The sequence below is a fragment of the Chanos chanos genome, chromosome 7, assembly GCF_902362185.1.
Source record: "Chanos chanos chromosome 7, fChaCha1.1, whole genome shotgun sequence".
Lineage (NCBI taxonomy): Eukaryota > Metazoa > Chordata > Actinopteri > Gonorynchiformes > Chanidae > Chanos > Chanos chanos.
The window spans coordinates 22,380,737-22,404,003 of NC_044501.1; the positions used below are offsets into that span (position 1 = coordinate 22,380,737).

Below are 23,267 nucleotides of genomic sequence, written 5' to 3' on the forward strand. Positions count from 1 at the left end.
GTTGTTTCCTAGCTTGGCCAGACCTGATTGCATTGGAGTAAAAAAACCCAAAAACAAACTGCACAACAACTAGTCCATCTATAAGGTGCCAAGTAGCCTTTTCTCTTGGGTTTCATTAGTGAGCGATCTGAGTGGCACAGAACAAAATCGTGCTTATATTCGCACGCTGCTTGGTGTAATGCAAACACGCCAGTCACTGCACTCTGTTTCTCTCAGCTGTTCCAAGCAATTCCGGTCTAAGCGACAGGCTTGCTTGTTATTTTGCTCCACTTCAGTTGTTATCACGTGTACATCGGCCTTTGTTGTTTCTGTGTGACGTTGCTGTCCCTTCCTCTTGTTCATTGGCTGGGAGCCCACCGATTTCGCGCCAATCCGACCTCCGAGCATTGTGGGATAGCATCAGGAGGCTGAAGTTACTGAAACAGTACTGTTTTTTGTTGATATACGTTTTGTCACATTTCAGGAATTTAAAATGCGGGGCGACGAGACGGATTCTGAATCTGGAAAGTCTGACGATAGCTGTATTCGCAGAACGCTTGACGCGCTTTGTCAGGAGCTGAATATGGACGAAGAGACGGCAAACGAGGCGATGCAAAACTTCACTACTATTTGGAACACATACACTCTCGAGGTAACGTTTGCAGTCTTTCCGAGTTAGCCGCACAGTTTTGTTACTTATTACGGTTAAGTATGGTGATCTCATACGGTTAAGTATGGTTATTGACATTAATTGGAACTTCAGTGTCCATTTAATCGAAGACTGTTTCATGAGACACCGATGTCGTCTTACCCGTAAATACAGAGTAAAACTCAGAATAGTTGGGGACAAGGTCGGTTTCGTTGCTTTCAAGCGTTAACTACTTTTGTCTTAACTGTTTTTGTCTGAACTTAGTCCTCTTATGTGCTGGTGGATGTTATTGACTCAAATTCTTATCCAATGATAAGCCGACAGATACTGCACACTGCTCTCGTACTTCGTAATTTAATAACAAGTGAGGTAGCAAGTTCGCGTGAAATCAGATAGTGACCACAGTGAAGCAATTTCGTTAATGTAAATTAATCAAAAGATATCGTTATAGATTATTTGATTATGATTGTGTTTATGGACTCTGCAGTGGGCGTGTTTCTCGTGCTCGAGCTCACCTGGTTGCAAAGCAGGGCTGTATACCACGAAGTGAAAAATTTCGGTTAGTCCGCTTTGATCGCCCCACTGGAGTGATGCTGACGTCCTCCGCTATTGCACAACCAGGGCTTGCGACAGCATGTTTGGTTACCAGTCTACATTCGGAGTCCCAGCTGGCGATAGTCATGGCTTGCATGTCATTATACTGTTAATATACACCCTATTCCCTAAAAGCGTGTCCACTGGTCTCCGTGTCAATTCTCGACCTGTGATTAATCAGAAGGGACGCATGACAACGATCTATAAATTCAATATGTATGTAGTAATTCAACCAGTAACTTTGAACAGAACATTTCTTTGGATCTTGAACATCGTCATCTTAGATGACATTTATATACAGCGTGTCATTTCTCCTATGTGAACGTGCACCTCCCTACAGATTTAATAGCGAACACGATCTGTCATTCAGCGTAATTTACAGGTACCAAAGTTGTCTAAAGCTGGATCTGTACATTAGCAGTAGAACTGTAATATGAAGTGACAGTAACGATTGAACCAGAAGTGAAAGCTATGTCTGTTTACCCTTTTCAGGGTGACATGGTTCACTGGCTTGCCTGCTCTCTGTATGCGGCCTGTCGGAAGAGCTCCACTCCCACTGTGGGACTGGGGGTGTTGGAGGGCAACTGTGTGTCCCTCACTAGGATCCTGCGGACCTCCAAACTCAGGTGAATTGAAGAGCAAACGTGATTTTATTTCAAATGTCATGAATTGGTAGTACAAATGCTACGAATAGTTGTGTTTAGTCTTTGTTGAGGTGAGGTCTCAGCTTTGAGTTTGGAGAAGTAGACAGTTGCTCAGCTCTTGCAGAGGAAATCAGGGAATGCATTTTGTTTGTGTGGAATGTTTCAAGGTTTTTTTTTGTATGTGTGTGTTTTTCTCCCCATGCCAGCTTGATTCAGTTCTTCAGTAAAATGAAGAAATGGGCAGATATGTCAAACCTGTCCCAGGACTTCCGGAACCGCGTCGGCCGCCTGGAGAGGAATTTTGAGGTGTCAACCGTCATCTTTCGGAAGTTTGAGCCAATATTCATGGACGTGTTCCAGGACCCTCAGAGTGAACCTCCACGCCAGCCCAGGAGCAGAAAACACAGGTACCCTGTCATAGCAACACTCCAGTACAGACCTCCTCCATTTGTTCTGTTCTTCATATGTAACGCATGAGGGAGAGCAGCTTTGACAGACTTTTCCTCTCACTTGTCAGATCTGTCCTGAGCGCAGAGAAAGTGTATAGGTCTGCTTGTCATAGAGATTTAGCATGTGGCTCAGGCAATCTCATGCACACAGTATGATAACTGACCATCACTGTGTTCTCTTAGTCACTGTTATGTCCCAGAGAATGTGTGTGGTGTGTGAGTTGTCTCAGTGTGTAAGTTATCACAGCTTGATGAATATTCTGTAATGTTGGCTGTGTTGATGACTGATGATGTGTTTGAGGAGTGTTCTGTAATGTTGGCCGTGTTGATGACTGATGTTCATGCTCTAATTTACTTGCAACTGTAACTGCCCTCTGTGTCGGCACCTATTGCACACCTGTCTGGCCAAGAAGGGGTCTCCTATCTCTGTAGTCCCTCTCAAGGTCCTTCTCCGGGTTTTTTGGGCGTTTGTTCTTGCCCGCCATGAGGATTAAGTCAGGGGGTGCCGTCCTGTTTTGATTTTGACTGTTGTGGCCTGTAAAGCCCTTTGAGACTGTAAACAGTGATATTGGGCTCTAAATAAACTTGAAAGGAGTGTTTGAGGAGTGTTCTGTAATGTTGGCTGTGTTGATGACTGATGATGAGTTTGAGGAGTGTTCTGTAATGTTGGCTGTGTTGATGACTGATGTGGTTTGAGGAGTGTTCTGTAATGTTGGCTGTGTTGATGACTGATGATGAGTTTGAGGAGTGTTCTGTAATGTTGGCTGTGTTGATGACTGATGATGAGTTTGAGGAGTGTTCTGTAATGTTGGCTGTGTTGATGACTGATGATGAGTTTGAGGAGTGTTCTGTAATGTTGGCTGTGTTGATGACTGATGATGTGTTTGAGGAGTGTTCTGTAATGTTGGCTGTGTTGATGACTGATGATGAGTTTGAGGAGTGTTCTGTAATGTTGGCTGTGTTGATGACTGATGTTTGTGCTCTGTTTGAAGGCGTCTCCCTTGCCACATTAGTGATGTGTTTAAGTTCTGCTGGACGCTGTTTGTGTACACTAAAGGTGAGTAGACTACACACTTCCCTCCTGTCTCTGTCTGAAACATACTTTAACAGTTAATGGATGGATGGACAACACAAATTTATGAATAACTCTTTCATGAATTTACTTTTAACTCAATTCCTACTTCCTGGTTCCTGATCATACTCATTTGAAGTCTGTTTTGGTCCTCTTTTAAGGCTGAACAATATGTTGTGTTTTCCTGTTTGTTTGTTTGTTTGTTTTAATTGTCATTGCGATATTAACTTCCGCAAGAACAACATGGCAGAGTGTCTCTGCAGTGAGAATGACTTAGATTCATAGAGCCAGAAAGTTGGTGTAGAGCCGCAGAGGGACAGAGCTACTCTAGCATTACCTGCACACAATTCTATGGTGCCCCTTACAGTGTCATTACCTGCACACAATTCTGTGGTGCCTCTCACAGTGTCACAAGCTTTGGGCAAAATGTCTCAGCTAGTGGTGGCTACTAAAAGGGGAACATGACAAACCTGTGTCATCATTTAAAATTCAGCCCTAATGAATTGCCTGAAGAGTGCTCAGCAAAAGGTCTGGACACACGGTTAGACCCACCCCTCACTTCAGTCTGACAGCTGCTCTTAAACAACCTGTCATTAGTGAAAGCTCTGAAAGCATGGCACCATACAAAGCCGGCTACTGCTGTCATAAGGCGCTTTCGCACCGGAGGAACTTTTCCATAGTTATTAGAACTGTTGGAGAAAGTACCCCCTTTTTCGCGTGTTCGCACCGCAAAAATCTAGAATGAGCATAGTTCTTAGAACGCCGTTTTGAGGGGCTTTTTTAGCTCCTACTTCAAGGTAGGTACTTTTGCAGCGCAATAGGAACCTTGCAATAGGTGTACGGTGATCGGTCCAGACGTAGGTACACGATGATTGCAACTGCCATTTTTAAAAATCCGTGTAAAATGCAAAAGTCTTAGAATGTCTTAAATGTAGTTTTTGATATTCAGGTCTAAAATGTCTTAAAATGTCTAGAATTGTAGGAGGGGAGGCATGTTCAGTTTTTATGTTTTATTTTACCGGCATTTTATATCCCACAACAATGACCATTTCCGTACCGTCCTATATCTATTTGTTTGTACATTAAAGAGCTAGCGTACAACGGTAGGTGCTTGTGTGTCTGCTTGTGTGGCTGTGATCCGCATTTTAACTTAGAAGAAGAATGTGTTTATCCAGTTTACGATTTGAGGGCTGCGGCGGGGAAAAGGGAAAAAACCAAAAGCACGACACTGCCAGCAAGCGTCAGGCACAGGCGCTATGCTAGCACCCGAAAAGCACTATGGCCATCGAGTCGTTCACTGCTACTGTGGTAAATGCAGGAGAACTTTTTTCCTCATTGGACTGGGTCTATCGCCATAAGGTTTTATTTTCGTTAATGAGAAGGTAGTTATGTAATGTGCACTGAATATTTCTGTTATTCAAATTCATTGAAACTTAATAACTGTATACTGTAGTAGTTTGTGAATTTCTTTTGCTGCAGTAATGGTATTACTTTTTCCTTTTAGAGGTATTTAAAAAGTCTTAAAAGTCATTAAATTTGTACTTTAAAAATGTGCCGCTACTCTGGTTAGCCGCAACAGCTCTTAGCGTGACGTTGCTATACCACCGTCGGCCGGCCTACATCACTTCAGCATTCCTACTGGTGGTTCAAATGCAAACAGAAAAAAAGCCCTAGAACGTATGTAGTTCTAGGAGAAGCTCCCCAGGGAGAAGTTCCTCTCGGATGAGACCCTAGAACTGTTCGGTCCAAAAGCGCCTATAGAGACATAAACATGCTCATCACACACTGACTGGTGAAAGATGCAACGTCAATAAATCAAGCCAGCAGAGAAGGGTGTGTGTATCCTTTAAATAAGATTGATAAACAGTCCAGATTTCATCACAAACACAGTTCTTCTAGGTCACCAGCCCACAGGTATTTGAACAATGTTGGAAACATGTCTAGTTTGATCTTTGTTTTATCGCATGTCGTATCACCATCACAATATCCAGCCCGTTTCTCACACTGCGTGTAGTTTCTTCATATTGTGTATCCTCTTATTTGTTTTCCTGCTATAGACAGTAATTAGTCTTCCCTTTGCTTTTTCCTAAATGTTAAAGTTTATAGGTTTTTTTAGTCCAAGCCTTTTTTTTTTAGCAGTGTTCACGTTTTTTTCTAACGCAGGGAATTTCCGGATGATCGGAGATGACCTGGTGAATTCGTACCATCTCCTGCTCTGCTGCCTGGACCTTGTCTTTGGGAATGCTCTGCTCTGCTCTAACAAGAAAGACCTCATCAATCCCAGCTTCAAAGGTAGCTGCTTGTTCATCTCCACCACTAAACAGTGGGAGTATGGTAGTTTGCTCAATTCACTCCGCACTGGGTGTAACACAGAGTGTGGTAATACCCCCAGCCCTGATGGGTGCGCTGTTTTCCCCAGGTCTGCCTAAAGAGTTTCTCCGCCCGGATGCTGAGGTTCCAGATGAGCCGCCCTGTGTGATTGACAAGCTGTGTGAACTGCATGATGGTCTAGTGGTGGAGGCCAAAGGGATTAAAGAACATTACTTCAAACCTTACATAAGACGACTGTTTGAGAAGAGGGTAAGACCACGTCTTGTTCCCATCTCAGTCGGCTCCAGTCCCACACGGTTCATTTCTTTAGATGGTACTCTCAGCCCAGACAGAGTTGCAGATGTAAAAATGATGGTGGTGTACTGGGAGAGTAAAGCTTAATGCTTTAATGCTTTCCTTCATGAATTCTTTGTATGTTCATTCAGGAGCCCACAGTTTCCTTTTGCTTTAATTAGGTATCATTCCTAGCGCCTGCTAAACCGCCCTCAGGTCTTATAATGGCTGAAAGTCCTTTCTGCAGAGCATGTGGCAGAGCTGTATGTCTCCTGGTTGCTGAGAATTTGGTCACATTTTTGTAATAACAGTCATTCTGAGAGCAAGCGTATAATAGATAGTATTGCACTTTTTTAAATTGCACTTAGCGGTACAGCGGACAGTTCTAGATATACAGTGTATTGAGTTGCTATTGTACTTGCATTTACTCATTTTGCAGACGCTTTTATTCAAAGCCATTTCTGATACAGAGTACGAAAACAAGAAAGTATCCCATCGAGAAAATAGCAACTGAGTATTCTAGAAAGCCTGTCACTGGAGTAAGCTGTTTTTCATTCTTTCTTTTTTAAACATTGTTGTGTATGGCTGTTTTTGGAAGCAAGACTGCCTGGGGTGTTGGACAGAGTGACATTAGGCTAGTGGTCATTAGGGATTTGTCAGGCTGAGTAACATTAGGCTAGTGGTCATTAGGGATTTGTCAGGCTGAGTAACATTAGGCTAGCAGTCAATAGGGATTTGTCAGGCTGAGTAACATTAGGCTAGCGGTCATTAGGGTTTTGTCAGGCTGAGGAACATTAGGCTAGTGGTCATTAGGGTTTTGTCTGAAAGATGACTGAGAAACTCTTGTACTCATGGTCCCCTAAACTGTCAACAAATTCTCACCACACACACAGGTGACAGTGACTGTGTCCACAGTTTTCATCTGGCTTTCACAACTCAATTCTGGCAGTCTCACCATTGGATTCCTCTGTACAATTAAATATGTTTTACAAGCTTTCAGTGGGTTGGGGTTTTTTTTGTTTGTTTTTAGCAGACTAGACACTTACATTTATTTACATGTTTATTTCAGATGGTTTATCATTCAGTGGTCAGTCATGTCTATAATTCTTCATTCCTGCATATAGAGAGAGTGTCTGTTCAGAGTGGTGATGATAGCAGAACTTTGGGGCCAGTTTCCCAGTGAGTTCATTCTGTGAATCGTAAACTTTCCTCTTGTTTTGACAGATCCTGAAGGGCAATGAGGAGACACTCTCTGAGCTCTTGGACACCCCCAACTTTCAAGACAACAAGTAAGTTTCTGTAAAAAAAACACCATCAGTGTTTTAATGAAAGAATCCCCTGAAGGGCCCTAAACATCTCATGATGTTTTTGTTTCATCATATTTTCGTCAATAGTATAATGAAATCAAATTTACTTCTTGTATCGTCATGGTACAGTGTTTCGTCTAGTCGTCGTCATTGTTGACTAAGTTAAAAACCTCTTCGTCAACAAATATTTTGGTCATTAATTTCGTTGAGGAGATTAACACTGAATGTAGCCTGGTCTCTCTGAATAATTCTGTCAGAGTATACGTTCCACCCTCCGGGTTGTCTGGACCCTCTCTTATCTCTGTCTGTGGTGCATGCCACAGAGAGAGACCTGCTGTGGAAAGTGACTCAGACTCTGTCTTGTTGTGTGTGTGTGCGCGTGTGCGCGTGTGTGTGTGCGTGTGTGCGTGCGCGCGTGTGCGTGTGCGTGCGTGTGCGTGTGTGTGCGTGCGTGTGTGTGTGTGTGTGTGTGTGTGTGCGCGCGCACGTAGTAAAGCCATAAATCGGGAGTATGAGGAGTATGTCCTGACAGTGGGCGATTTTGACGAGCGGGTTTTTCTGGGAGCCGACGCGGACGAAGAGATCGGCACGCCACGCAAGGCGGCCGCTGAACCTCCCTCCACGCCCCTCTCCGCCCGCATGCAGGTGGAGTCCAACCTGCAGCAGCACTTTGAGAAGGTGTCTGTCCATCAGCTTTAAATTTAGTCAAATTTTCACAGAAAAGCTGTGGGTAGTTCTTGTTGTTACATGAGTAATGTCACCTGAGAAAGACTGAGCAGAGCCTAGAGCAGTCTCCCCCCACCTGGATTATGCAAAACAGCACTATACACTTTGACAGTACATTCAACTCAGTGACTGAGTGTTAAGGCTAGTGTCTGAAGCTGCTGTGTTAGAGCAGGGACAGACCTCACATGTTGAGGGTTGTGTGCCTGTATGATAAAGATTTGGAAAGAAGTACCAGAGACATTTGAGATAAGGCTTAATGCAATCTTGCATTCTTGATTAATCAGCGCAACAGTGCACTGTATTCATAGCTGACATTTCAGACAGAGATTTACTTGCTTGTTTTGCTGATTTGTTTTGCTTGGCTCTTTCCTCTATGTTCAGACGCGTTCACTAGCGCCCTCTACCCCTCTGACTGGGCGGCGTTACCTGAAGGAGAAGGATGTGTTGGTGACGCCGGTCTCCTCAGCGACACAGAGTGTGAGTCGTCTGCAGAGCATGGTGTCAGGACTGAAGAACGCACCCAGTGACACTCTGCTCCACATCTTCAGGTGACAGCGTGGTGTCCTCGCTTGTCTGGCCCACCCCTAGAGGATTGTTTAGAACTTTCTTTATGTCCACAAGTCCAGTTACACACACAGTGTATCGCCAAGCCCAGAGTTATACACACATACAGTGTATCGTCAAGCCCAGACTTACACACACACACAGTGTATCGTCAAGCCCAGACTTACACACACACACAGTGTATCGTCAAGCCCAGACTTACACACACACACAGTGTATCGTCAAGCCCAGACTTACACACACACACAGTGTATCGTCAAGCCCAGACTTACACACACACACAGTGTATCGTCAAGCCCAGACTTACACACACACACAGTGTATCGTCAAGCCCAGACTTACACACACACACAGTGTATCGTCAAGCCCAGAGTTACACATACAGTGTATGGTCAAGCCCAGAGTTAAGGCTGATTTGTACTTCTAGACGGAGCCTACACCATAGCCTACATGAGTGGCCTACGCCATTGTGAGCATTTATACTTGTGTGTTGGTGTGTCTGCTTCGCTCTGTAATGAAGCCTTCAAAATGCTAGTTTGCGGTGGGATTTTTATGCATTGCGGTAGGATTTCCTCGTGCATTATAAACGATGGCGTAAATAAAAAGTTGGAATTCAGTCCTTGCACAGCAATATCTGTAAAACAAGTTTTTTGTTCAAAAGAGGGACTTGTTTCTAAACTTTGGAGGACAAACAAACGGACCTATCAAAATAACGAGCGGTCAGTTCACCATTTTGCCGAAAATTTTCAATCGCGACTGAAACGGAGTGGATCATGTTGGAGTTGGAGCTAATAAATGTTGAACAACCATTACTTTTACTGAAATTACTGCAACGCAGACAAGAGAGAAGACATCGGGGGAGGTGGTGTGTACGACCATTGAACTGGTTGAGCAGAAGGAGAGTGATGCTACCAAGCGGACCAATCACAGTTGTGGTCCGCTTCGATGTGCATCGCAGCGACGCCTAGTTACATTTCTAGGCAGGTGCGCGTCAGGCTACAGTGTAGGGTACACGACTACGTAGAGGATTTTACACGGAAGTATAAATTGGGCTTTACACATACAGTGTATCGTCAAGCCCAGACTTATACACACACACACAGTGTATCGTCAAGCCCAGAGTTACACATATGGCGCTTTTCCACTGCATGGTACCAGCTTTACTCAAATCTACTCGCTTTTTGGTACCTGGTACCTCGTTGGTTTTCCACTGCACTTAGTACCCCCTCGATGAAGCTGATAACGCCGCAAGAAACTGTTGTGACGTCATCATACTACATGACTGTCTGTAAGGAGGACTTCCGACTTTGGGATTTCATACTACACATTTGAAAGGGAAGCTAAATAATTTTGGCTACCAAATCCACGTTAGATACCTGTTCAGCTCATGTTTATTTACATGTCCTCTCTGGTTTAACAATTTCCAATGCACCGACTGTACCTACAGACATGTGAGTTGCAGATATATTTCCCATTACCTCATTTAAGCAGAATAATTTAAAAGCTATAGTTCAACCACTCATTAACTAATGTTAGCGGTCTTCCACTGATAAACAAGACTTTAGCTAGCTTTGTGGGTAACCCAATTTAACAATGTTCAGTGTTATGTAGAGTGTATTGTCTAGTCCAGAGTTACATATGCAGTGTATCGTAAAGGCCTTTGAGCTGTGCACTCCTGGTATTACAGTGTTTTGCTCATTGGTTTTTAAAACGCAAGAAACACTCGAGATAGCAGTGCTGTGACACATCCTCTTATTCTGTTGCTCTTGCATTCATGGAAAAGCCTCTGATTCGTGTGTTTGTAGTCTTATGTACGTACAGTATGTTGACTAACATGTACATCACAACACTTCTGTTCATTCACTGGGGTTTGCCCTTGAGTTTTCCTCTTCTCACTCTGCAGCAAAAACACTCTTCTCTCCATGTGTAATTGTATTTTTGGAGCACTGAGGTCCAGGCTGTGTGTGTGTGTGAGTTAATTAAGTGATGTGATCGGTATTCAACAGTTCTTGTTCCCGGAACCCGACTGAGTCCATTCTGGGCCGTGTGAAGACCCTGGGGGAGAAGTTTAAACAGAGCTACACTAAAACCTGGCAGGACATGCCAGGAGCACACATAGGTCAGTGCTCTACCCCACATGATGAGTCTGTCATTACGGTCAAGTCTTCTGTAGTTCTCTCTGTTGTCCTCTGTTTATTCCTGTCTGGTTCACATGCCGAGAGATGATGTTTTCAGTGTGCTAATGCTTGTGTGGTTTTGGGTCAGATTTTGCGGAGAACCGGCTGAAGCTGGCAGAAATCCTGTACTATAAAGTTCTGGAGAATGTGATGACCCAGGAGATGAAGCGACTACAGGGCAAAGACATGGCTGTAAGTCTCTGCTCCACTGCTCATGCTTTGGTTACCACAGGCCTGGACAAGACCACATGAAAACACTTCACCCTCTGTCTGATAGTCTGAAAGTTTGGCTGTCAAGATGAGATTGAACTGTGCTGAATTTCTTTGATTATTTTTACTCATCTATGAAACGAGGGCAGAAGGTGACATTGAAAGGGTGATTAGAGATTGAATGAGAGTTGTGGTTGTGAGACTCTATTTTCTCAGGCCTGAGTGCTTCTTCAGTGTTCCCTCCCCAGGTGAAAGACGGATGTGCTTGTGTGTCTGTTCTCAGGTGTTGCTGGAGCAGGAGATCTTCCACTGTTCATTACTGGCCTGTTGTCTGGAGGTGGTTCTGTTTGCCTACAGTTCCCAGAGAACCTTTCCTTGGATCATAGAGGTCTTTAATCTCCGCCCCTTCTACTTCTACAAGGTCTGTAAACCCAACTCCCCAAAACAGCTGTGTGTCTTACCATGTTAAAGACCATTTTCTCTTCGTGTCACTTCACAAGTACACCTTAATGTAGGGTGTTTTCTGAGGGTGTTCAGTTTCTGAAGGCTTGTGTGTCTCTGTGTGTGTCTCTGTGTGTGTCTCTGTGTGTGTGTGTGTGTGTGTGTGTGTGTGTCTCTGCGTGTGTCTACGTATGTGTGTGTGTTTCTGTTTCTGTCTCTGCGCGTGTGTGTGTACACAGGTGATAGAGGTGTTTATTCGTTCAGAGGAAAGCCTGTCCAGAGACATGGTGAAACATTTGAACAGTATAGAGGAGCAGGTGCTGGAGAGCAGGGCATGGAGTGGAGACTCTGTACTGTGGGAGGTTCTGCACAACGCCAACAACAAAGTCCCAACTGTGGAGGAGGTATACACACACACACACTAGCATCTCTACACATCACCAACACCTCATTTAGTTTGTCTGATATACCCTTTTTTGATGATGTTCATAAACGTTTTAGTCATCATTTTGAGTGTGTCTCTGTGTCTGTCTGTGGGCGTGTGTCTTTGTGTCTTTGTCTCTCTGTGTGTATGTATGTTTGTGTGTCTATGTGTGTGACAGGTAAATTTCCCCAGTAGTTTTGATCTGAGTGGTAACAACAGTAGCAGCAGTCCTGCCCACCTGCCCCTGGTTGCCCTGTCTCCCATCATCCACCCGCGCATCCGAGAGGTCCGCACGGGGCTGGGCGGCAGCGCTCGCAAAGGTGATGACTCTACTCACACACATACACTCATACTCACACACACACACAAGCTCATTTGTCCCTTTAAACCCACTGGATGAATGAAGTGAGGAAATGTGAAATGATGTGAAAGTGGAGAGACGAATCCCTTACTTTACCATTTAGAGATGATTTCTTGCCTCAGTAGTTGATCACATTAATTTATATTTGCATGAAACATCTGGTTTTCAGACATATGTATAATTTCACGTGGAATGGAATGAGATTTACCCTGCTGGATATTCCAAGAGCCTCACTCTCTCTCTCTGCACCTACACCCTTCTCTCTCTCTCTCTCTCTCTCTCTCTCTCAGATCTCCCTCCGTCACCCATCTCCCTGCATGATCGCTACAGCTCTCCAGCAGCAGGCAGTGCAAAAAGGCGCCTGTTTGGGGATGACAACCCAGCCCAGTCCCCGGTTAAGAAGCTCTCCATTACTCCCATCAAAATCATCCCCACCTCCAGTAACGGTGGCCTGGCCTCTCCAGCCAGCACCTTGCTCTCCATGTCTGCAGCCAACGGCCAGCAGCTCAACAAACTCCAGATCGTCCCCCTGCCAAGTATGACCCCATGACCCCACTCTCCGAATGCTTTACACAAGAGCAGAGGCAGATTCGAACTTATCATACCAGTCACACTGTCTCACTGTGGTAAAACCAGCAGATAAGCAGGCAGAATGAGAGTTCAGGTTTTTCTCTAAGGTCTTTGGTATTCAGAGTGTATGTGGAGACCAGTATATTTTGGAGCTCAGTGTAATGGACTGACACCGCCTTGTCCTTTGCAGATCTCAGATTGATAGACTTTATGCTCTGTCTGTCGTGTTGAGCTTGTGCTGTTTGTTGTTTTCAGTTATGAAAGGTGAAGGAGGTGGAATAACGGTTATTCAGGTCCAGGCCGAGGAATTCAATCCCATCTCAGCCCAGGTTCTCCTCACTGCTTCACCGGGCCGGGCCAGCGTCACGGCCGTAGGTCCAGACACACACACCATCAGCAGACCCAGACGCACGGGCTCACTCGCGCTCTTCTTCAGGAAGGTGAGGAAGATGAGGGTCCAGAGTAGACTTAATCACAACTTAACCATGTTTTTCTTTTCTCTATTTGTTTGTCATGATAGAAACACTGTTTCATATTGTCTGGTATTGTCACTGCTGACTCTCTGTTGTCCATATGCACTCATGAAGCACATTCAAATTCAAGGTGTTTTTCACACATAGCTGTTTCTCTCTTTATTTCCATTTGGCTGTGCTCTTCTGTTTTCAGGTGTACCACCTGGCCAGTGTGCGTCTGAGGGACCTGTGTGTGAAACTAGACATCTCGGCTGAGCTTAGAGGGAAGATATGGACGTGTTTTGAGCACTCTATCGTTCACTGCACCGAGCTGATGAAAGACAGACACCTGGACCAGCTCCTGCTCTGTGCCATCTACATCATATCTAAAGTCAGTTCCCCTCTCCGACACGCGCGCGCGCGCACACACGCACACATACACATACACTGTCACTGCTGATCTATCCAGCTCCTGCACTGTGCCATCTACATATCTTAAGTCAGCTACCCTCACCAGTACGCACACACACTCTCACTGTTGTTCATTCATGGAACTGTTTTGTAAATGTAAATGTATTGAATGTATGATTATTGAAAGTTTTTTTTTTAACTATCTTAAGGTCACAAAAGAGGAACACTCATTCCAAGACATCATGAAGTGTTACCGTAGCCAGCCACAGGCCAGCAGTCATGTGAGTTTCTCACACACAGATATACACACACACACACACTTCTCACACTTGGATGTAATTAGTATGGTAATGTTTAAATTTGAGTCTGTGTGTATGTGTGTGTGTGTTTTCCCTCCTCCAGGTGTACCGCAGTGTTCTTCTTAGGAGGGGTTCCAGAGAGCAGTCGACAGATGAGAATATGGAAGTGGATCCACCAGCAGAAGAGCGTGAGTGTAAAGCCCAGTTTACTTTGACTGTCTGGCTCATTTCTCCATGGCTTTGTCACCAGCAGAGTCTGCTGTCTTCTGCTGTCAAAAAGGCTTTCACCGCTTCAAACAGGTTTAATGACTGAACGTCAGACTAATCCACAGCTGTCTGTCTACTATTACCTCTGATTGGTTGTCTGTATGTCCTCAGCCAATGAGAGAGCACAGCAGCACTACGGTACAGAGGCTGGCGAATCAGAGGAGGAGCGGGGTGACCTCATCCAGTTCTATAACTCTGTGTATGTTCTGAGGATGAAGGGCTTTGCCGTGAGATATGCCACGCCCAACGGAGACAACAGGGTACACCACACACTGCTCCTCTACTCACACAGAGAAACAAAACAGGGTACACCACACACTGCTCCTCTACTCACACAGAGAAACAAAACAGGACACACCACACACTGCTCCTCTACTCGCACAGAGAAACAAAACAGGGCACACCACACACTGCTCCTCTACTCACACAGAGAAACAAAACAGGGCACACCACACACTGCTCCTCTACTCACACAGAAAAACAAAACAGGGCACACCACACACTGCTCCTCTACTCAGAGGAACAAAACAGGGCACACCACACACTGCTCCTCTACTCACACAGAGAAACAAAACAGGGCACACCACACACTGCTCCTCTACTCACACAGAGAAACAAAACAGGGCACACCACACACTGCTCCTCTACTCACACAGAAAAACAAAACAGGGCACACCACACACTGCTCCTCTACTCAGAGGAACAAAACAGGGCACACCACACACTGCTCCTCTACTCACACAGAAAAACAAAACAGGGCACACCACACACTGCTCCTCTACTCAGAGAAACAAAACAGGGCACACCACACACTGCTCCTCTACTCACACAGAGAAACAAAACAGGGCACACCACACACTGCTCCTCTACTCACACAGAGAAACAAAACAGGACACACCACACACTGCTCCTCTACTCACACAGAGAAACAAAACAGGACACACCACACACTGCTCCTCTACTCACACAGAAAAACAAAACAGGGCACACCACACACTGCTCCTCTACTCACACAGAGGAACAAAACAGGGCACACCACACACTGCTCCTCTACTCAGAGAAACAAAACAGGGCACACCACACACTGCTCCTCTACTCAGAGAAACAAAACAGGGCACACCACACACTGCTCCTCTACTCACACAGAGAAACAAAACAGGGCACACCACACACTGCTCCTCTACTCACACAGAGAAACAAAACAGGGCACACCACACACTGCTCCTCTACTCACACAGAGAAACAAAACCGGGCACACCACACACTGCTCCTCTACTCACACAGAGAAACAAAACAGGGCACACCACACACTGCTCCTCTACTCACACAGAGAAACAAAACAGGGTACACCACACACTGCTCCTCTACTCACACAGAGAAACAAAACAGGGCACACCACACACTGCTCCTCTACTCACACAGAAAAACAAAACAGGGCACACCACACACTGCTCCTCTGGTCAGAAAAACAAAACAGGGTACACCACACACTGCTCCTCTACTCACAAAGAAAAACAAAAGATAAAGAAAACACCCTCAGCTGGATTTTATTATCAAAGCACAGTTTTGTTTCAGTTCAGGGATGAGTATACCAAAAACACAGGACTTCAGTCCTTCAGCCGCTTCTGTCCTCATATACACAAACACACACACACACACACACACACAGAAACACTTGCAACCTCATAGTAAGAAACAATAGCTGTGTGTGTGTGTGTGTGTGTGTGTGTGTGTAAAATGAGTGAAGACCGAGCAGTGTATTGGTTGACATACAATAATATTTGATCATGTGGTGGTCATTCAGAAATGTGTGGGTGCATGCATGGAATGACTTTCCCATGGATGTTTGAACTAAGAGGCGTCGACCTCAGCGACAGAAGACTGTCTCTTCAGATTGTTTGTTTTTGAAGACAAATCAATCCTAACCACTACTGTAATACTCAGTTTAAAAAAATTCACACACATTCACACGCTGTAGCACTTTTTCATGGGTTCAAGGTTTTGTACTTAGTTGTGACATATTGTCTGTTCTCTTCTAGGCAGCGTGACTTCACTTTTCATAATTCCTTCTGAAAAAGAGTAACTGCTAAATAAAGTGAATTATGATTGTCTGTCTCAGATGGAGGTCCCCCCGTCGTCACCCTTTCCGTCAGTGCGGGCTCAGCCTCTGTCCCCTCGTCGGGTATCCCAGAGACACTCCATCTTCGTGTCCCCCCATAAGAACGGCGCCTGTCTCACCCCAACCTCTGCCTACACCTACAAGTTCACTGGCAGCCCCTCCAAGGTAAAGCCATGCTTCCCTCACAGGATCTGTTGGGGTTTGAGTGACTGTTGTCCTGTGTCTGTGTGGAGTCAGTGGTGTGTGTGTCTGTGTAGGGTCGGTGTGTGTGTGTGTCTGTGTGTAATTTTCTATAAGGGGTTGAGTGACTGTTGTCCTATGTCTGTGTGGAGTCAGCAGGTCTGTCTGTGTGTGTGTGTCTTTGTGGTTTTCTGTAAGGGGTTGAGTGACTGTCCTGTGTTTGTGTGGCTCTGTAAGTGATTAGTGTTGTGTTCTGTCCACAGGAGTTGAGTGACATTAATAAAATGATTCGTCAGGGTGGGGTGAGTAAGAAGAGAGCCTTCACTATGGAGGGAGACGAGACTGAGTCTCCCACCAAACGCCTGTGTCAGGAGAGTGAGGACGTGCTCCTGAAACGCCTGCAGGACGTGGTCAGCGAGAGAGCTCACCACTGACCAATCAGACAGAGGAACACACTATTTCTGACCAATGGCAGAGCTCCTCCGTAGAGTCACACACCTGCTGTGACCAGTCAGAGTGTGAAGTCAAGCCTCGGACGCAGGATCGGCCTGGCCAACAGTTGTCTCCCCTGGCTGTGCATTCATCAAAACTTGATCCGGTTTCTGACTCAGCTTATCCCAGCCAAAGACGCTTAGTGTATGTTTCTATTACAACTGCTCAGATACTGCCCATGTCTGTCACCAGGACCAGGTGGTCATGATACAGCTGTATTACAGGCACACTGTGTGTGTGTGTGTGTGTATGTGAGTACAGATAAACTTTTCCTTTAGACTGCAGCTATTTTAGAGAGAAAACAGTTCACACAGGCTCTTTACTGATTTCCTAGACATGTTGTAATGATTATTTTGTGCATTATAAAATGTGTAATGCAGTCGTAAATTGAACTCAACTCTATACCAGTGGTCGCCACTCTATTTATCAACTGCTATTGGCAACTAACTAGCTGATTGATTTGATGACGTGACTTCTGAACAGTTACAGGGGGCATTGTCAACATAAGCAATACAAAAATTTAGAAACCTCTAAAGCAGGAGATGACTGTTAGGTTCAGTCTGGGGACCAGTTGAAGGAAGTGGTTTGGACAGTTTTGTGTTGGATTCAGTGTGGGAACCAGTTAACAGAGATGGTTCTGACTGTTTTGTTTTGGAAACCTGGGTTAAGTGAGTAGAGGCTTTTCTGTGGGGTCATGTTTGTTACCTGAACCTGCCTAAAGTTGAAGTTGTGTTGTGTGCTGCTGGTGGTGGTGGCAGCTTTATGTTCAGTTGTGTAGTATCTACACTGCTTTATTTCTTCCCGTGCTGAAAATGATGTGTGTCGCTTTAAGCATCATGTTTTATTTCCCACTTTTCTTTGAACTGTACTCTTTCATGTGCCTTCTCCACTGAGCTGGAGATTGCTGTTTGTTCTGTTTTAATGTGTACTGTTCCTACTACAGTATTTAACCAAATTCTCTCTCCTCAGACAGAAGGGTATGACCAGTTCTCTGCCTGTTAACCTCAGGGGGTTGTCTGTCTGAAAGAAACCATATAAAATTCAGTGAGGAACTCTGAAGTGTGAATACTGAAGAAATTTTGCTTGTCAAAATTAGTTTTCTTTAAGTCCTCTCATTGACCTTTATCAGTTTTCTAGTTTTGATGTGTTTCACTGTTTTTCCTGGCATATATAACTGAATTTTGATGTGTTTCACTGTTTTTGCTGGTATATATAACTGTGCTACAAACTGTACTAATGTTTTAATGAGAGTTGTTTTGTAATACCCTTTGATCATGTTTAATTGTTTAAAACTTTTTAAGGAACGTGTTTTTTACTGTCTCTGTTTTAATTCATTCGTTTTGCTCTACAATACAGATTTATAAAGACAGTAGAGATCTCTGTTACCAGACATGTTTTAAAACCGTACCTTCTGAATGTACATAAAAATAAAGCGTTATGTTTCTGACAGTACACAGTTCACCTTGCTCATTTGTTTTTTTATCTTTAAACCTGTCGTTTGATCCATAAATGGTGGGGCTGTTAAAGCTTTCATTCCTGGCTCTCTAATTTGGATAGAGGTTTAATCTGATGTTGAGGTCCATCGGAATCAAACAACATGACAACGAACACTGGTTTAAAACAGCATGTACAAAACCATTCATGTCACTGGTTTAAAACAGCATGTACAAAACCATATCACTGGTTTAAAACAGCATGTACAAAACCATTCATGTCACTGGTTTAAAACAGCATGTACAAAACCATTCATGTCACTGGTTTAAAACAGCATGTACAAAACCATTCATGTCACTGGTTTAAAACAGCATGTACAAAACCATTCATGTCACTGGTTTAAAACAGCATGTACAAAACCATTCATGTCACTGGTTTAAAACAGCATGTACAAAACCATTCATGTCACTGGTTTAAAACAGCATGTACAAAACCATTCATGTCACTGGTTTAAAACAGCATGTACAAAACCATTCATGTCACTGGTTTAAAACAGCATGTACAAAACCATTCATGTCACTGGTTTAAAACAGCATGTACAAAACCATTTGTCACTGGTTTAAAACAGCATGTACAAAACCATTCATGTCACTGGTTTAAAACAGCATGTACAAAACCATTTGTCACTGGTTTAAAACAGCATGTACAAAACCATTCATGTCACTGGTTTAAAACAGCATGTACAAAACCATTCATGTCACTGGTTTAAAACAGCATGTACAAAACCATTCATGTCACTGGTTTAAAACAGCATGTACAAAACCATTCATGTCACTGGTTTAAAACAGCATGTACAAAACCATTCATGTCACCACTGCTGAGGTGGTGACTCCAAAAATTAGGCCGAAGCTTTTTCAAAAGGAAAGGAGGAACATTGAAAAATGTTTCAGTTGATTTAAGATTTAAAAAAAAATTCTCTGATAATGGAGGGCGCACGATGGCGCAGTGGGTAGCGCTGTCACCTCACAGCAGGAGGGTCCAAAGTTCAATGGCCGACCAGGGTTCTTTCTGTGTGGAGTTTGCATGTTCTCCCCGTGTGTGCATGGGTTTCCTCCAGGAGCTCCGGTTTCCTCCCACAGTCCTAAGACATGCAGGTCAGGTGGATTGGAGACACTAAATTGCCTCAAGGTGTGCATGAATGTGTTTGTCTGTGTGTCTGCCCTGCGATGGACTGGTGAACGTCTTTCACTCAGTTAATGCTGCGATAGGCTCCAGCATCCCCTGCGATGCTAAATAAGATAAGTGGCTAAGATAATGAGTGAGAGTCTCTGATACTGTTCCTGCCACAACTAAGTAAAAAAAGGAGATCTCCACTCAACCACAAGATGGCGCTCAATAACCACTCTATCACTCTCAACGAAGCTAGAACTTTAAAGTCTGATCAGGGCATCTGGTCTTTTCATTCCTCAACCATCTCCTGGCTTGGTTTGAACTTTGTGGCTATTGGCGTGTAAGCATGGCTGTTTCTCTGAGATTAGTTTTTTTGAAAGCTCCGTGTGGATTATGAAATTGTCCTTTCATGGTGATCTTTAATCAAGCGGTGTAGCATAGCGTTGCTGTCTGTGGAGGTCTGTGCTAGGGCCTTTAGAGGAGATGGAGAAAGACAAGGCTAGACTGATGTTCCTCTCTCCACTGTCGGAAATTGAGATAACAGCACAGTACACTGCTCCTGTGTGCCCTCTGAATTCAAAGGGTCATTTCAGGCTTTTTCTCTGCACTTACACAATTCAAAAGAGGCATGTTTATAGAGAAGTGAATGAAAATGAGCCTTCTTCATTGGATCTAAGGAAAAGCAGTCGGCTCACCGACATCTGGGGAAAAGAAAAAAAAAAGCCAGTTTCCTTGCTTTGGGAACTTCTCTCGAGCATCGTGTTGCTTCTCAGTGCAGTTTGTAAAAACAAAATTCAGTGATGGGGAAGCCAGACAGAGAGACTTGAAGGCAGCGGTCCTTGATGTATTATGTAAGAGTTACTCACAAAAGAGTGAAAATAAAGTAATGCTGCATCTACAGCGTGCTGTTCAGACTGCCTGTCTGCTAGCTCCATCCACCACAACTTTTAGCTCCAACTCTATATTAAATTGTCATTTGACACTCAGTAAAGATGCAGCTCCTGTGCCCCTGAGCTTCTGTTTGAACTGATTCATCCAACACTGTAACTTGAACCACAGAATCAGTAATAAAGTGGGAAAGGCCTATTACTGTAATTAGATTATTATTTTACATATTATGCTTTTTAACTGTAAGTTATTACATTGAACTAGAGCCCAGAAGTAAAACTGTCACTGGGACTGTGACTGTGTTTCAGAGTAGTTGCAGTATCCATAATGGTTTGTATGAATCCACACACTTTCATCAGTCTGTGATCAGGTCTCTATGGACTGAGATCTTACATTAACATGAATGGAATTCATGAATTACTGGAACTTTCTGTGAGACCTGATTTAATGCCTTGGTAACAGTGTTCTCAGACCAGCGCCCAGACAGGAGCAGAGAAGCACAGCAGCAGACAAACACCTTATGTCTTCTCTCTTCTATGCATAGAAATAGGAGCCTGAAAAGACAGTCTCAGACTTTTTTCACAGTTTCCAGACGCTTCCACAGACTCGACAGCAATTCATAGGCACCCGTATTGTCTACAGTCAGGGCTGCTCCACTGAAACGCTGTGATGACAGAGCCTGCAGAAAACAGTCATCAGTCAGAAGGACATACCTGAGTTGACTGACTGTGAGGGAGAACAGCAGGGAGCCTGTGCAGATTAAAGACAGTTTTACCACCAGCTGTTTCACCCAGGGTTGGAGAGAAAAGACAAGGCATCAACAAACAGATAAAGATAAGGGGGGGGGGGGGGGGGGGGGGTTAGTGTGTGACTGGCAGGGCCAAGAGATAAAAAGAAAGGGCTTTGATGGCTGGGAGCTGCGTCTCTCTCTCTCTCCCCGCACTGTCTCCCTCTGTTCTCTGACTGGGGCTTGATTAGGACCATGAATAGACAAAGACTCTGAGTGGACAGTGTTTGGTGCCAGGCAGGGTCTTCCCTCATTTAAAAAAAAGTCGAAACACCTGATCCAGTGAACAGTGGGAGAGGGGGAAGAGAGGCAGTGAGAGAAAGAGGAAGAGAGAGAGAGAGAGAGAGAGAGGGGGGGGGAGGAGGAGAGGTTCACTATTGAAAAAGATGAAAAAGAATTTTGGCCAAAGAGTGAGAGGAAAGTTTCTCTCTCTGATGGAACTTTTGATTGAAAATGTGATGGTGCAGGTAATGAAATCAATTATGAATGAGACAAAAATCCCTCAAGAATCTGAGTGCTTCTTTGCAGCTTTACAATCAGATGGATAAATGAGAACTAACATTACTAATACATGAAAGAACTTGATTTTCTAAGTCATTACAGAAGCCATTGTCGAGTGAAATTTCCAAAGCTTTCCCAAGAGATGTTGAAAAATTTCTGTCAAAGAAGAATAGCTTTGTCACTCTTAATGTTTTAAAATGAACGACCCAAAGTGGGGTATAACCCATATTTTACCACTCAAAAAAAGTGTGCAAAAACAACAGCGTCTTTCTTTGAGAAAGGGCTTTTCTGAGTAGTTTCAGAAACTGATGCTTGTTAATTATTATTCACTCACTTTGCTCATTCGATAAAACCTGAGAGTTTTCACTTCAGTTTTCACTGTCTATTTCTGACCAGACCATTTCACAGGCTAACTAAAGGTAAAAAAACCAAAACAACTGGTCTTAGTCCCAGAAGGATCTCCTCCACTAGCCTGGATTTATTCCCCCCATGCTGTTTCATCTCAGTGCTTTGAGTCCCTACTCAGTGCCGAAGACCAGGGGGTTCATTCATTATTATACAGGTGATAGATACACACACACACACACACGCATGCACATGCACACACATGCGCACGCACGCACACACACATACACACACACACACACACACACACACACACACACACACACACAGGGTGGTCAGTATACATCTATGCCACATATCTGACTGTCAGGAGCAGCTCCAATCACTACCTTGCAGAATATCTCAATTTACTTTGAACTTGAAACACATATATTATTAATTGCAGAAACACAAGATCAAACTGTGGACAGTTCATGTGCTAGTCACACCGCGTCTGTACACAGCCCATTCATTTTTAATGACATAAAAGGAATTTCTCCACAGGACAGATACTCTGTCAGATATTGTTTGGACTATACAGTAACATCCATGTTTAGTGTGTGTGTGTGTGTGTGTGCATACGTGTGAATGAGTATGTGTTTACGTGTGTACGTGTGTGTTTGTGCATGTGTACGTGTGTGTGTGTGTGCACATGCGTGTGTGTGTGTGAATGTGTATGTGTTTACATGTGTACTTGTATGTTTGTGTGTGTGTGTGTGTGTGTGTGTGTGTGTGTGGCGCGTGTGTGTGTGTGTGCGTGTGTATGGTTTGTTGGAGAGTGTTTTGCGTGTCTGATTGGAGTGTCTAACTCATTAGGGACACTGTCTGTCTGTGAGTGTAAGAGTGACGTTTAATGGGACTAAAGGCCCAGGACCAAACTGCAGCCCCACAGACAAATCCTCCTCATTTAGGCGCCACTGATCGAACAATGGAGAATCTAATTACAGAGAGATTACTGCTTCCCCCGCATCATCAACACTGGGGCAGTTTGTTTCTTTTTCCTTCTCTCACTCTCTCTCTCTCTCTCTCTTTTTTTTTTTCTTTTTTCCTCAGAGAGCTCTGAGCCTGTGGGAAGATGGGCCGCTTGTGTCTGACATTTTTCTTTGTAATAG

The 23,267-nt window shown here is 44.2% G+C and overlaps 1 protein-coding gene across 2 annotated transcripts; it reads left to right on the plus strand.

Annotated features, from left to right (window-relative positions):
- Positions 1–472: 472 nt before the first annotated feature.
- Positions 473–18,108, plus strand: rbl1 (retinoblastoma-like 1 (p107)). Of its 2 annotated transcripts, none has more exons than XM_030779897.1 (22): positions 473–631; positions 1,715–1,848; positions 2,073–2,273; positions 3,308–3,372; positions 5,551–5,679; positions 5,807–5,967; positions 7,216–7,280; positions 7,790–7,976; positions 8,406–8,572; positions 10,595–10,707; positions 10,854–10,957; positions 11,259–11,396; positions 11,656–11,820; positions 12,019–12,160; positions 12,492–12,737; positions 13,027–13,211; positions 13,438–13,614; positions 13,844–13,915; positions 14,037–14,127; positions 14,312–14,460; positions 16,320–16,484; positions 16,763–18,108. In XM_030779897.1, the coding sequence occupies exons 1-22, from the start codon at positions 473–475 to the stop codon at positions 16,931–16,933; spliced, it is 3,186 nt and encodes a 1,061-aa protein (XP_030635757.1). In that variant the 3' UTR covers positions 16,934–18,108. The 2 variants fall into 2 exon arrangements, with proteins under 2 accessions (XP_030635757.1, XP_030635756.1); XM_030779896.1 differs by having other exon boundaries at positions 14,037–14,121.
- Positions 18,109–23,267: the final 5,159 nt, after the last annotated feature.

Coding starts and splice junctions, on each gene's coding strand:
- rbl1 (XM_030779897.1), top strand. CDS start 473: ATGCGGGGCGACGAGACGGATTCTGAATCTGGAAAGTCTGACGATAGC. Junction 7,977..8,405: donor TGCAGCAGCACTTTGAGAAG/GTGTCTGTCCAT, acceptor CTCTATGTTCAG/ACGCGTTCACTAGCGCCCTC. Junction 14,461..16,319: donor CGCCCAACGGAGACAACAGG/GTACACCACACA, acceptor TGTCTGTCTCAG/ATGGAGGTCCCCCCGTCGTC.